The sequence below is a fragment of the Struthio camelus genome, chromosome 14 (assembly GCF_040807025.1).
Source record: "Struthio camelus isolate bStrCam1 chromosome 14, bStrCam1.hap1, whole genome shotgun sequence".
In the NCBI taxonomy this organism is placed as follows: domain Eukaryota; kingdom Metazoa; phylum Chordata; class Aves; order Struthioniformes; family Struthionidae; genus Struthio; species Struthio camelus.
The window spans coordinates 4,227,115-4,241,642 of NC_090955.1; the positions used below are offsets into that span (position 1 = coordinate 4,227,115).

General features: G+C 39.6%; 1 protein-coding gene and 1 long non-coding RNA gene across 8 annotated transcripts in view; one reads left to right on the forward strand and one right to left on the reverse strand.

Annotated features, from left to right (window-relative positions):
- The window catches only part of LOC104153253 (uncharacterized), a 138,667-nt gene that overhangs the window by 103,603 nt on the left and 20,536 nt on the right, over positions 1-14,528 (forward strand). For all 5 annotated transcript variants that reach the window (XR_011134493.1, XR_696195.2, XR_696196.2 and 2 more), the window contains 2 exons: positions 458-624; positions 2,248-2,418. This is a non-coding gene — a long non-coding RNA (uncharacterized lncRNA). The remainder of the gene's footprint in view (positions 1-457; positions 625-2,247; positions 2,419-14,528) is intronic.
- LOC104153252 (uncharacterized) overlaps positions 1-14,528 on the reverse strand; it is an 83,271-nt gene that overhangs the window by 10,087 nt on the left and 58,656 nt on the right. Inside the window, exons 1-2 of one of the 3 annotated variants that reach the window (XR_696193.2) lie at positions 6,547-6,771; positions 5,259-6,174 (exon numbers count right to left, since the gene is read on the reverse strand). The exons of 1 other annotated variant lie outside the window; for it this stretch is intronic. Coding sequence is in view for 1 of the 2 variants with exons in the window: in XM_009689055.2 (XP_009687350.2) it covers positions 6,547-6,558 (12 nt within the window). In the remaining variant the exon portion in view is untranslated. Of the gene's footprint in view, positions 1-5,258; positions 6,175-6,546; positions 6,772-14,528 lie in introns of those variants that run through there. One more of the 3 variants, XM_009689055.2, reaches the window with a different exon arrangement.

Here is a 14,528-nt window from a genome sequence, read left to right on the forward strand (position 1 = left end):
CTAATCAAAATAACATTGATTAAGTACAGAAACACATTGCTGTGTCTAAATGAAAAACCTTTGGGCCAGCCTAATTTGCTGTAAGTACAGTTCTAGGAAATGGTGTTGAAATTCAGCTGCTGATGGCAACTACATCTCCAACAGAGCACAGAACCACTCCAAAGCACTCGACGGTAAATTGATTTGTGAATGTATTGCAGGTGGCTTCTCCAGGGCAGGCATGCACGCATGTCTGAAGACCAACAGAAGATCATTTGATGGGGAGCCAGGATGGTAAAGACAACTTTCCCACAAATACAACACCAACAACAAAAGTTAGGACTAAGCCAGTTCCCAAATAAACCTGATTCAGAGCTCACATAATGCCATCAGTAGGACTCCACAAGTGATTGCTAGACTGTGACACATACACCTGTAACGTGGCACCTCACACGCACGTGTTTGTCATTTGTTTCAGGACGGCTGAGAGCAGGGATCCTGTAGAGAGTCAAGGACACAATTAAATCCCATCAGCGAGCATGCATCTCTTCCCTTTCCCTTGGCACCTTGCTGCACTCAAAGACTTTCAGCAGTGCCAAACACCCTGGCATTTCTGAGAACAAGGAGCAGCTTTGCTGCAAGGAGGTGAGATAAATCAAGCATTTTGATATTTCTTTGCCTCCATCTAGTTCTGCATACACGATGATCTGTTTTTTTTCGTGAAATTTTATTAGCTTGACTAGAGTGAGCAGCTGTCCTAAGTCTAAAATTACACAGAGTTTTGGAATGATTCCAAAACAGCTATTCTAGTCAAGCAAATGGAGGACTATTTTATTCTTTTAATTGATCGATTAAGGTAAATAAGTAAAGCCTGGAATAGCTCTAAAGGAGCCACTGTGCTTTAATATGTGAATAATCTCTATTCCCTTTTAATTACACTTCTCTTTTTAATAATGCAGTATATAATGCACAGACATAGCAGATAGAAATGTGAAACCCTCCAGCTCGTGCTATTGCATACATATGTGCAGTGCCAGCTTCTTTACAGAAATGCAGGAAGCTCATTCTTCATAATATTAAAAAAAAAAAAAAACTTTAAAAGATTGTCTGTCATGCTCCCTCAATTTACTGGCTGATTTTCTGCTACCTAACTAGGGTTACACAAATTAATAATAACAGATTTCAGGCATTTTCAAGAAATATGATTCCTCTCCTCCACCGACTCAAATAGTAGGGATTATTCTCATAATGTAGATCAATACTACTTCATTTAATACCCTATTTTCAGTTGCTTTCAAGCACCCAAATTCAATCATTCAGCCTGAATGATCAGCTACATTGTTTTGGAGATATTTCAATTTAAAAAAAAAGTCATTCATTTCTGAAACGTGGTTAAGGAACAAGACATCATTTTCTTTACATAGCATTTTTTACAAGTTTTTAACCAAAATGCTCTACTGTTTCTGTGATTTAAATGAGTGACTTGAAATGCCTTTTCTGCTCTGCCTAAGTTAATAAAGAATAGTAGACAACAAAACGAATTTCTTTCCGTTTGGAATTGTCTAAGTTACAGCTCTGAATAGAGAAAACTCACTGGACAATAACTCTTCCTGTGCTGTCTACATCAGTTACATCAGTGCTTCTTGTACTGCTTTTGTACCAGAAAAACAAGTGTTTAGAATCAATTGATCTGTATTTTCTTACCAAAGATGACATAAAAATATGATCTTCTGTGATATATCTGTTCTTTTTTTTATGGCATATATAAAATGAATTCATACATATTTTATGAAAAACCTTTCCCCAAATGCTCTTGCAATCCTGTAAAAATGCCTGTTTGTTGTATTTTTTTAATACTCAGAAAGATTGATATTTGTAAGATGATTGACTTCAAAAATAACTTTGAATTCTCTGACCTGATTCACACTTCACTTTCACTAATGCATGCTGCTGTGAAAGCAGTGCGAGTAGGAAATGAATCAGGCAAATGTGTCCAAGGCATTTGAAGTTCAGTTCTTAGATTTTTCTGCTGTGATTCATTGGAGGAATCCTCCAAGCGTCCGTACAGGGATCCAGGCAGTTGGAGGAGCAGTAGGCAGGTAAAAGCAGAATATTGCTGCCGTTGCACCCATCTGTGACCAACCTGTCCTCCCAGGGCTGACGCAGTGAACCAACCAAAAACACTGCCTGCCAACAGTGTTCCCCCCCATCTGCCCCCATCAGTTTTGCAAACCGCCACTTCACCTTTTTTTTTTTTTTTCAACGCAGGTCAATTCACTGAGGAGGAGATGAGGAGGGAGATCTTGAAGCTTTGCCTGGGCTCCCTCTCCTGAGCATGGCTCCTTCAGTTGGCCCCATTGCTGGGTCTATGTCCTCTTCTGCTGACCTGCCAAGCCAGGTGACGAGAGGGCATGGCAGTCCTATCAGTCTAAGAGCAAGGTGCGAATCTGTCCTTTAAAAATTTGTCTGTTGTTTTTTTACTACTCCTATCATAATTTAATCATTTTCCTGCTTTCTACCACTCTGATCAGAGGATGACATTTCCACCATTTATTATTAATGCTTTTTCCATATGTTCTAGTTGCCACAATAGCTATATCAGCAACAGGCTTGCAGTATGAACACTTAGATCATGATTTCCTTTAAGCATGCACAAGACATCACAAAAATCCAGCTATAGGAACAAAGTAAAGAATCATCTTTGAGAGAAAATGCTGTTTGCAATCTTAAAATTTGCAGACTAAAAATTTAAATGACTATTTTTATCCTTCCAATTCTGCCAGACACTAACTACGTTTGTCAAAGTAAGCATGCCTGGGATTAAAGTTTTATTGATCTGTTTAAGGCAAACTTATAACATAGCACATAAAGTTTTCATAGCTGTGAGTCACTGGCCCAGATTCCCACTCCTGCCACTATCCATTTGCCTGCTTTGTGCTGCCAGCCCCAATCACTGCAAAAGGCCTCGATCCTTGGCAGCTACCTGGGAGTTTTTAAGAGCTGGCTCATGAGCCAGTCTGGGACACCAGGCTTGGGTATGGAGAGCTTCTTGGAGGAAGGAAAGGAGTGAGAGACAGAGACTCAGAGAAAGATCTATGGGAAAGAATAATGCCACCCTGTGCCCTGTATCACTTGCATGTTAGGTATTAGGGGTGTCAGCTTGAGAGTGCAGGGCCTTCGGGAATGGAAGTGGGTTTATTCAAAGTGCATTCTGCATGGATTCTGCTGTGGCATTTTATGTTGCGGTGTCATTTTTATTCCCAGGTTTGAGAGACAATTTAAGGCCCTTATTTCTGATGAAGTAAATATCTGTTGGCGTTGGCTTTCACTTCTGTGAGCTGTTTTTCCATTCTCTTCTTAGCACTTGCAACATACAAATCCAGGTTTTTTTGAGATTGGGAGGAAAAGCAGAAATATTTTAAGAACTACTGTTTTCACAAGTTCCCTTGATAAACTGCTTCCTGATGAGGTTACTCACCAGCTTTCTGTGAGTTTGTAATCCTGTTCTATTGAATTTGAGAGAGTCCCACAGCCTTCAGTTAACTTGAGATCAGATTATTTATATGGGCACAGATTTTCAACTAGTTTGCCTAATAGCTCCCTGGCCTTTACTACCTGAGGCGTTCCTTACGGTGATCAGTAGAGGCTGTTATAGCTTGATTGTAATGCAGGATTCAATAGCTTTCATAGTATTTTCATGTACTTAAAAGTATTTAGTGAAGACAGACAGTATGAGCTGTAACTTTTTGCCTGTGTTAGGGGAGATGATGGGAAAGGAGGAGGCCCTGGACTCTTGTGGTATGTATTTCATTGACTAAAACTGAATGCCTGTAAACTTCTTCTATAAGGTCAGTGGAATTAATTCTGTGGGATCTATAGCCATAATTACTAAGAGGTCCAAGAGCAGCTATACTGAAGGGAAGAGTAATCAGTTCATTACGTCATTTGATAAAGATACCGATGAGTTGTTTTAGCACAATCCAGAGAGACAACGCTAGTTAGCAGCAGCCGGTGAGACTTCAGCTCCATCTATTGAACAGGCTGTTGTGTAACTATTACATAAGCGTACTGGACTGGCATCCAAAATGTTGGCGCCTGCAGTAGCTCCTCTACTTTAGAAAGATTACATAACTGTAAAGAGGTACAAACAAGAAGCAGATTAAAGGGGACTGTAGGGGATTACCGAGTCCTATACAACTTCATGCAGATGAATTTGTAACAAAGGGGAGAAATAAGTACTAGAAGGTACATTATTATGTAAAGTACGAAAACAAATTTGACATGTCTTCTTCCTGAAGCAATCAGGATTTTTCGTATTTCTATTGCTAATTGAAAACAAGAGAAAATAAAACCCATATTCTGCCCAGCAGCATCCTAAGCCTCAAATAACTTGATCTTGCAAGTATGAGTATGATCTGCGGTGCCAGTTGAGTTAGGCAGAGTAAGGAGTTTTCCATAAAATGATCCCCAATCTCAGTTTAAAATTCTGCACTTACCTCTTAGTTTATCTGAAACTGAAGAAGGCTGCTCTCTCTTGCAGTCAAAACATGTCATATGCATATTCTCACACAGAAAGCAGTAGAGGCTCTAAAGCCTGTCTTAGAGTGTGTTTGATTTCCTGGCTGCCTTATTTGTTTACAACAATGCTCTTAAAATTGTCTCTACCATCTGTGTGGTTTCTAGTTGTTTGAATGAGAATGAGATATTAAAATGCCATCCAGATGTCTAGATGCATACCAGCATTAACATATTATGCAAATTGTCATAAGGATAGGGTTTTTTTCTTCTTAAACAAAACAATATTTTTAGATGGAATGGAAAGAAGTAAATCTGTGAAGGATGACAAGCAGAAAAAAATGCACTGAGCATATTCGGCTGAACTTCTCAAACATGTCTTATGAAAGGGTTAGATACAAACTGTCCTTAGCATTTTTACTATAAATCTATGGAAGGATAACTGGATGAGAATATTATCTTAAAATAAAATATCCACATAAAGCAGTAAAACACCATTAGGCCTGAAGATCTGATAAAATGAATTCAACAAAGTGAAATAGAAAAGTTGCCTTCTGTGTATTTGTCTCATGAGAATGAGTCTTCATGAACAATAATGACAGATATCTGTTGGCTGCTAAGCATCTGATTTAAAGAACCCTTTGGCTCTAACTCGGCAGATATTTACACTTGGAGGTAAGCCCACTGAATCAGCAGTGCAAGAGCAGACCTGTGCATTCCTGCACAGGGTCGCTCTCAAAAACAAGAACTAGGATCAGAAAATGAAGATAAATGCCTTTAGCTGAGGTTAGTTTTGTCTGGGACCTTGATTCTTACAACTAAAAATAAATATGATGTCTCTTAAATTTCTGTCCAAAGTTTGGTGTTTGTTTTACTAAAAAAAAAAAAAAAACACCAAACAAACTAATAATAGAAAGTTGCAGCAAAAGTATGAAATTTATTTTTGGATCACTGCTGGTATCAAGAGCTAAGGGTAAAAATGGCCACAGCTGGTAAAGCGTGATGGGTGGCTGGTACCACTGTAGTGAATGCGATGGAAACAGGCAGAACAAGAGATTCTATCATTTAGCAGGCAAACATTTCATGGCCTTTAAAGCTGGAAAGGACCACCTTGTTTGGGCTCCTCTCTGCCACGAAATTTCACTCAGCTGCCAGTCTGCACAGCCGCTGACTTGCCTTTGGATAAAAAGTATACAGGTTCGTAGCTGTGCTTAGATTTTCCCTCATAGTTTCATCAGCAATGCAGTCGTGAGCAGTTTCCTTTTTGTCTTTGGTGAGATGAATCCATTTCTCCTCATAAGCTTTTGTTTTCAGATATCTGAATCAAGGTTGACGTTTCCCTTAAAAATGTGTAGCATACAGAACAGCTTTTCACCAAAATCAATGATGTTGAAACCAGTACATGCATGCAGCAACAGCACTTTTATGGTAACATGAGTGACACTTTTCGGGGAGGAAAAAACCAACAGTAATTCTCTCACACTACATCTCTTGACAGTTATGGTCCATCAGCTGTCCAGATGACCTCCTCAGCTTAGATACAATAGGAGTTAGTTGCATACTGGTTCAATCAAAGCATTCAAACCTGAATATTTACTGCTTTCCACCAAAGTTTTGAGTTTCACGGGCACTACAACTTGAAATTCTATGCAGTCAGCAGAATCCATAGCAACGGTTTCTCTGTTAAATGGAAATACAGAGTCTCAGTTTTTGAATATCATTGTTAAAATGCATTATCTCCAGCTGTTTTTCTATATAAAAACCTATAGTTCTTACAAGGTATGGCTTCCTCGCCTCACAATGGGTAAAACATACGAATGCTTGTGGAGTAAGAGAACCAGCATGGGCCTGAGGAAGCCATCTGTCTGCACCACCTTCCCTCTGCCCCTAGACTGGATCACCCACACTTTTGCTCTTCCTAAAAATATGCTTGTCTGCTCTGTTCCTTCAGTCTTGAACACATCTCACAGGATTTTTCCAGACAGCTTTCCCCAGTGTCTTACTATCCTTCCTGTTAGAATTATTTTTCTCATTGGTAAGTACAGTACTTACTCTATCCACCATCCTTGTGGAGCACCAACGATTTCATTTTTCTCTGCAGCAGCCTTTTGCATCTCTGAAGACAGTTTTATGGTCCTCTTTTACTAAATAGACTTCCCTGTTCCTCTAGATCTAACGTCAGAGACTCCAGTCATTCCTGCTTTCTTCTGTAGCTGCCGCTATGGCTTGTGAGCTAAGGCTCCAGTGAGATATGTAACACAGTGCTCCTTAAACTAGCTTAAAGAGCTGTTGTCTGCCTGCAGTGCTGACCACCGATTCCTGCATTTGCTGCTGTATTTCTGCTCCAAAAATAGCTAACTGTAGGTGTGTTGAAAAATGAAAAATTCAGAAGTTCCAAAAGATTGTTGTCTCAAATGTTCTTTTCTAATTGTTAAAGGTTTTTTTGCCCTTCCATCAATTCCTTATGCATATTAATATATTTATCTTCTGAAAAATATATCATTTTTTCCGAGATTTGTTTTTCATTTTCGCATCTTCTTTTCCAGCAGTAAGCATTGACAGCTTGGTGAGGAGGGGAGAGGAGATATGGCCCTTTGTTCCAGAATGGGGTTTTTGGATGATCTGAGGAGCCAAACTAAAACTATATTTCTGGCCATCATCTCCAGGGTTTGGACACTAGAATAGAATGTATGCATCTTAATCCCTTCCACCTTATTTTGGTAGGTTTTTAGGGACAACAAAAATCCCAACAATCAAAAATCCTCTCCAACAGAAAATCACGTAAGTCTTGTATTCGCTGTGTCTCAGTTACATCCATTGGCTCTGTTACATCATCAGCTTAAAATACTCCTTAAGTCTGTGATTCTGATAGATCCTTTAAAGTATATGAATAATCTCAGTCTTTAACAGAATGAATGTAGCTGTATTTCCAACGATCACCATTTTTAGTATATGCTTTGGAAACAATATCCTTGTAGTTTGTGCAGAACTTCAAAAGAACTCACAGAAGACTATAAAAATGTTTGGGGTTGATGTATTTCAACTTAATTTAACTCAAGGGCATATGGTACATTAAGTAGAATGGGGCCTCAGTGCAGAAAGACATTTGAAAACAGTAGTTGTTCACCTATGATCAACAGGAAAAGAATGTTTGAAAAAGAAAGATACAGCATTTGGAGAGAAAGTGGGTAAAAATATTTTAGAAGAGGCTTCCTGAAGAGGCTGTTGCCGTCATGGAGAAATTGTTGCAAATGCAGGGAAACAAAAGTGTGATTGCAAAAGCATTAATAGGCATTTCATGCTGGGGGTGATCGGGGGAAGGAGTTAAAGCGACAGAGGCTCTTCCTAGATGCGTTTGAAACCAGTTAGTGTACAGTGATGTGCTTGAAAGCACATTCAGTGAAACAAATGGCCATCAGTTTTGCCATTTGAAATGTTCGGTAGCAGAACATGAAAATCATAGCAATGTTGTTTGGCTTCAAATATTGTAATGAAGTCTAGCCTTAAGCTGGGCGTCGTGACTGGGCTGTAATTCCGCAGCGTTTTTTAAACATACTGCCTATTCTTTTTTGTCTGATGCCAGTGACATACAACATTCACAAGGGGAGTGTAAGCTCTGTGTATACTGAGGGCCTAATCCACAGAGAAATGTGGAAGAAAAGACTGTATTTCAACTGCTGCTGTAGCTACTCTTGAGCTAGAATGGCAGTGCCAGCATTCAGTGGATCAATGGTAACACAAAGGTTGATCTTTAATAAATAGGTTGAGAGTCTGAGTATCCTGTAGCAGTGAGTAAAAATCTATGTACTAAATGTTACATAGATTATAGCGGAATATATGCACAGTCCCCTCCTGAGGGAAGGTGGGGGAGAAGTTATATTTTATATCTTGCAGTTGGCTGCATTTTCTGGCTTTTCACCCTAAAACCACCAGAGACGTCCAATGATCATTCTCAAATGCCAGTCGCATGTCCCAGGAGAATAAAAAAAGAAACCTAACTGCATATTTCAGTTCCTGCACTCATTAAAAGAGGAATCCTAGCCTGGGTGAAAAAAATATTGCTGTTTTGGGGACTGCTAACTATTCAGAGAATAAATCTGCTTGTGGATTATTAACTGGAAAGTAAAAGCCTATTTGCAATATATGAACAATAGCTGCTTTTTATATTGGTGAGTTTTGAGTGTCTGCAGCCAGAGATACAAACATTTGTAAACCGTCCATGCATACGGGTTCATTTAGCGTTCCTGAGAGTTATGAGCTGATGCCAGCAGTAGGTCTAACAAATAGACCCGCCAGTTTTTTTTAAAGCAAGTTTTTGCTTGGCATGCAGGGAGTTCTAGTAAAACTTCTTAAAGCAACAGGGTTTTGCCATCCGAACTGCAGTAGCTGAAAAAATAGAGCTCCTATTGGTAAAACTTTCCAAATGATAAAACCAGAACCTCACTTACAATATACTGAAACAGGGGTCAAAACTCACTGTATCTCAGACCAGTGCACCCCACAACCTCATGTAGGAAGTGGCAAAAATGCTATTTTGATACTGCTTTAGAGAGAAAACTGTAGTGATCACTTGCTGTGTTCGAATCCTTACAGACTGCATAGTCCTCCTGGACCACCCTGTTAACCCAACCCAGGAGCGCTTAGTAGAAAGATTAAGATCTGCAAAAGGAACTAGGCAAACCCAAGGCCCGACTCTTTACCAAAAACATAGCCTTCAGCCAACAACAAGTATTGAAGGTGATGCCTGCCCAGTGACCCCACGTTCAACGGCCGCGGTATCCTATCCGTGTGAAGGTAGTGCAATCAATTGTCCCATAAATTGGGACTTGTATGAATGGCTAAACGAGGTCTCAACTGTCTCTTGCAGATAAATCAATGAAATTGATCCTCCTCTGCAAAAGCAGGAATATGAACATAAGACGAGAAGACCCTGTGGAACTTAAAAACCAAGGATCAATGCACCTAACCCTAACCCTGCTAAGGCCCACCATGCTTGCAATTAACTGATCCCTGCTTTTCGGTTGGGGCGACCTTGGAGAAAAAAAGATCCTCCAAAAATAAGACCACAGCTCTTAACTAAGAACCACCCCAAGTACTAATAGTGACCAGACCCAGTATAATTGATTAATGAACCAAGCTACCCCAGGGATAACAGCGCAATCTCCTTCAAGAGCCCCTATCGACAAGGAGGTTTACACCCAACCATCCATCTCCCTAGGTCATCTCCTGCCAGAAGGGACCCCGACACCTCTCATCGATTACAACACCATAATCGACTCTGTAGATATATAGATGTATATCTGTGTGTATAGAGAGAGAGAGAGAGAGAGTGAGTGTTTTAGAGTGAACTGTTCTGCCACTTTCAAGAATGGTTAATTGTGAACTTTTCCAGGTCTCTTTCAAGTCCTTACCCAAAGCATATTGATCTTCCGTTGACTTTTGTTGCCCTTAATAGACTGTTGGGCAATTAGGATCTTTCTGCCTTTCTTTATTTGATCTCTGCTGCTTACGAGGGATGCAATTCCATTTCCAGTGGCGATCTGGACACACTTTTCGTTTTTTTTTCTTCCTGTATTACCTCAGTAGTTGTTTTTCCTGTCATCTGAAACCTTCTACACAGAGTCCTTCAAGGGAAATAAGAGAACTTCATCAAGGGAAATAAAAGATTTGACATAATCCTGAGACGTGTTTTAGTTAAACATGGGCAGTTTGTCCTAGAGCAATTCTGTATCTGCAGGAGAATATATGGCCTTTGTATACCTGAGATGATACTCTTGTCTATCCTAAAAAGCTATGAATCTGTTAATTAAAACAGAACCAGTGATAGTAATAATTTTACTGGACTATTAAGAAATAATGATTTTTATTTGAGCTTGAGTCCTTCACAATGACTTTCCTCAAGCACTTGATGAGTAAGCTTCAGTTGCACAAAAAATTCCTAACACATTAATTTTAACTATAAATATTTTCTTTAAAGTTACTTTTCAAATGTTTTTCAAATAATATATGCAAAGGTACATATTAGACTTTCTCAATTTACAGTATTAGTGGCTTATATGTATCTATAAGATGCAGACACAATATCTGGTAATTTGCTTTCAAGCACCAATACCTTTTTTGAAAGAAATAATAATACTTTTATATCTACCCATGTCTGTTTCACAAAAGTAAAAATGATGAAATGAGGTTAACCAATTATTATGAGAGATTTGCTCAACACTATGCAAAATAGAGGAACATTCTTAACCAGTTAAATCAAAGGTCTATGAAAAGCAGTGGATGGGTATTTTTTTTTTTTCTCATTTTGCTAAGTAATATGGCAAACTGCCTTAATTACTTATTGGGCCTTAACTTTGCAACTTGTCACATGGGACCTGACAATAAAGAGCTGTGTCTGGGTAGAAGACAACAGTGAACCACTTTAACACGCTCGGGAACAGGGACCCAAATTGCAAAACCAAGTTTGTCCTCTTAGAAGTCCATCTGGACACAAATCAAGTTCTCAACTGCGAGATTCCTTTGTAGGTTCAAAGCCCCTGAACTAGACTAATCAGTGTGAACTTTCTCGCTGTAGGAGGGAGCACCTCTTTAGGTCCACCGTTTAGGTCTACGTTCTTGTTCAAGACCGCTCTTCTGGCTGTACAGAGCCCGCTAGGACTGCAGACACCAAGACTTTCAGAGGTCTCACGTATGTATGCAGTGTGGGTGCATGAAGCCATGCACTTGCAAGTGCACCTCGTGCAGCAGCTGTTCCCATCAGCCAGTACCGTCTTGGTGGAGCTCTGCCTGGCCTTGGTTTCCAGTTCTTGTTCTCCCTTGGAGGTTTCACACTCACTCGGAGGGGAGAAATAAGGAACAATACCTGAGCGCAAGAATGGGTTGTGGGCTGCCACATGTGACAGATGTTCTCAGTTTACTACACTGAAAGGTTGGGCAGAGTCTATCCCACAGTATCCCAGATCTGCACGTGTCCCAGGGGTTTTCATGCTGCAAATCTGAAGAATCCTTGTAAAAACACTTTATAATCTTGGCCCTCTAGTGCCTAGAACTCAAGGAGAAATAGGGAGTCAGTAAGGACTGCATAACTGAGATAGTAGCATTGCCACCTGATTTTTTTTCTTCTTTTTTTGTAGCCCTAATGTCTATGTCCTTTGCTTGAGGCTTTACACTGCATCACTACTTTCCCCCCCCCCCTTTATTTGTCTTTATACATAGTTCTAACAAAGATATTACAACTGGAGAAGAAATGCAGTAGTACAGAATGGAAAATGAGTTCTTGTTAGTCATGCAGGTTTACCTCACTGGATAATTACGAGCACTTCTTCCTGCCTGCATGCAGAACTTCAGAACTGATTGCCAGGCAGCTTTCGCTGCTGTTGTCCCGCTATATAAGAAAGCATGGTTATAAAAGAGGATTCATATAAGCATCACATAAGCTTTAATTTCATTGATAGTAGCAGCATGAACAAGAAAACGTGAGATATGAGGAAATATCACAGGGGAAAAGGCATAGGAAAAGAAGTTCCTCAAATCTAAAAATAAAAACCAACACCCTACTAACTAATGTAACGATTTTCTAAATAGAGGCTGCAAGAGAAAACGCTTCAATCCCACAAGACGCAATTAGAAGATCCTGCAGAAATACTGCATTAGAAAGATGAGAGCCCAAAGGAAAGAACTGCTTTTTCCTCATATCTTTTTTTTTATTATTGTTCACATGGAGTGCCTCTAACTGCATATTCTCTCCGCAGTGTTCAAATGTTGCTTCCCCCTTTCAGAGTGATTATCTAACCTCTCTTGTAAGGAGGTATGACTAAGCAAAAGCTTTCAAGGCCACTGAAAAGTATGAAGTACTTTTGTTTTATTTCTCTTTGTAGAACACAAAGCCTGTAGGAGGGAAACTGCAAAATGTTCTTCTCTAACATGCTTCAGAGAAGTACTTGGTTTATTTACTCGTATCCCACCTGAAACAACCCACAGATTCATTTAAATAAATAGGCTTGCACTACACAGTAGCTTTTTCTGTGTGTGGAGTGGGGTAGAGAATAGGATGGCAATTCTCTCTTGTGCGTGGTGGGTTAGGCCATACTTAGGCTTTCCTTTTTTCAGTTTTACTGCTTCCCTTCTAGAGAGGGTTTTGAGTTGAAAGATTTTGGGAATCTCGTAATCCAATGTGCTTGGTCCTTGGTTTTAGACAGTTCATCATCTTCTAGAGCAGCTCACATGTGGTTTCAAATGTATCTGTCATTGTAATTCTCCAGTTACAGTCACTTGGAAGCAGAAAAGGCCTTTAGATCATTGAATCTGTTACCTGCTGTCATTCCCATAGTGATAACTGCTCTTTTTGGAGGTGACTGGAGTCATATTACCAATCCAGGTTAATAAGTTTTATCAATCAGCTCAAAGGCACATACCTGTCCTAATGCAAATGTGGTTGGATTACTGAGTTATGACTAGGTTATACACAAATACTAACCACTAATACACTCATTAAAGCTGAGTAAAGTATTAATTAGCTTTGATGCCGCCTGAGTTGCCGAGTAGTAGATAGCTTTACCAAGGCCTGCTCGAATTGATTAACGTGATCCCATGCTGTGCACAGTGTTTCCACAACAGAATTGATCTTTTTCCTGGATTAAAACAAACAGCATTCTAGGCCATGCTCAGGGAAGCTTCTGACTAATCCTGGTTAGGGAAATAAATCATAGCAATGTCCTGCTAGAGAGTTTTACCCTGTCTGGGATCTTATTCTGAAGGGAACCACTTTGAATTTGATGTGACTACTTTTAGACCCCAAACAAAAGTAGAATAAGAGATCCGCTCTTTGACTTTGTACCGTGAGGGTATATGTGATCTACTAAAGTATATTTATTCCCTACTTCCTAGTATTCCTGGAATGCTGCTTCCTAAAGTGATATTCCTGTTCTGTCAGTCTTATTTATTGTGAAACTTTCAGCTTCAGCTTTGACTTTTCCACACTGCAGGTGAAAAATCTCCACATGGTAATGTGTCTACTGGCAAATGCCTGTAGCTTATGCATGTTATTAAGCCTTAAAATGTGTCCCTCAGCATCCAAAGTCATGCAACTTAACAGTGGCAAAAAAATGACTCTCCATACGCACAAGTGAGTGCCACACAGAGATGACTGTCCTCAAGTTCTGAAAAGGGCCTTGATCAGGGAAGGTTTCAGTTTCCTCCCAGTGTTTTCCCTGAGCATGGGTGGCTCACTGTCCCCATAATACTATCTGTCTCCCTCCTCTAACTTCTGAATGCGCCCTTTCATTTGCAGCACATCGCTGGCGGTGAGTGGCAGTTGTTCATTAACCAGTATCTCTGCTGATCTTGTGTGAATTGATTGTGAGGAGCATAAGGAAAGCTATAAGAATAGTGAAGAAGTGAGGGCCAAGAGAAGAAAAAGCGTGGGTCAAGATTACATTGAGTTATCACAGCTTACAGCAGTATTTCTTTCAAGAGATGTGAAGGTCTAAAAGTCAATTGTTAAAAATAAAGCAGAAACAGAACTACTAATATCAACTCAAAAATCAATAGAAATGCCTAGTTTGATACAAACGTCTAAAGCCATTTCTAGGGAAAATACTTACCTTATGACATGACAGGCATCTTTACTGCATAGGTTAAATGAGGCAGTAAAAGGAAAAATATTGCTAGCATATTGCGGTGTAGCAGCTGAAGGAAGAATAGACATATCCTGGCACAAAGCTAAGAAAGCAAAAAACCCTGTTGAAGTAGATGCTTACAGTGCAAAGCTGATGTTTGAAGAGGGGAACATGCAAGGAAATCAAAAGGCATCATTTATCTAGCTAATGTTTCCCAGAACTTTGGAAGAAATAGAAATAACATTATTAAAATAATTCATTGCAGATTAGGAGTAAAGTGTTTCTTCATGCCTGCATTACTTTGACTAATCACAGCAGGAGATTCCTTATAACCTTAGCTCACTATGAATACAAATCATTGGGTTTATGTATGGACCACTCATGGTTAAAAATTCATTTTTGAGAGCAATGAACTGA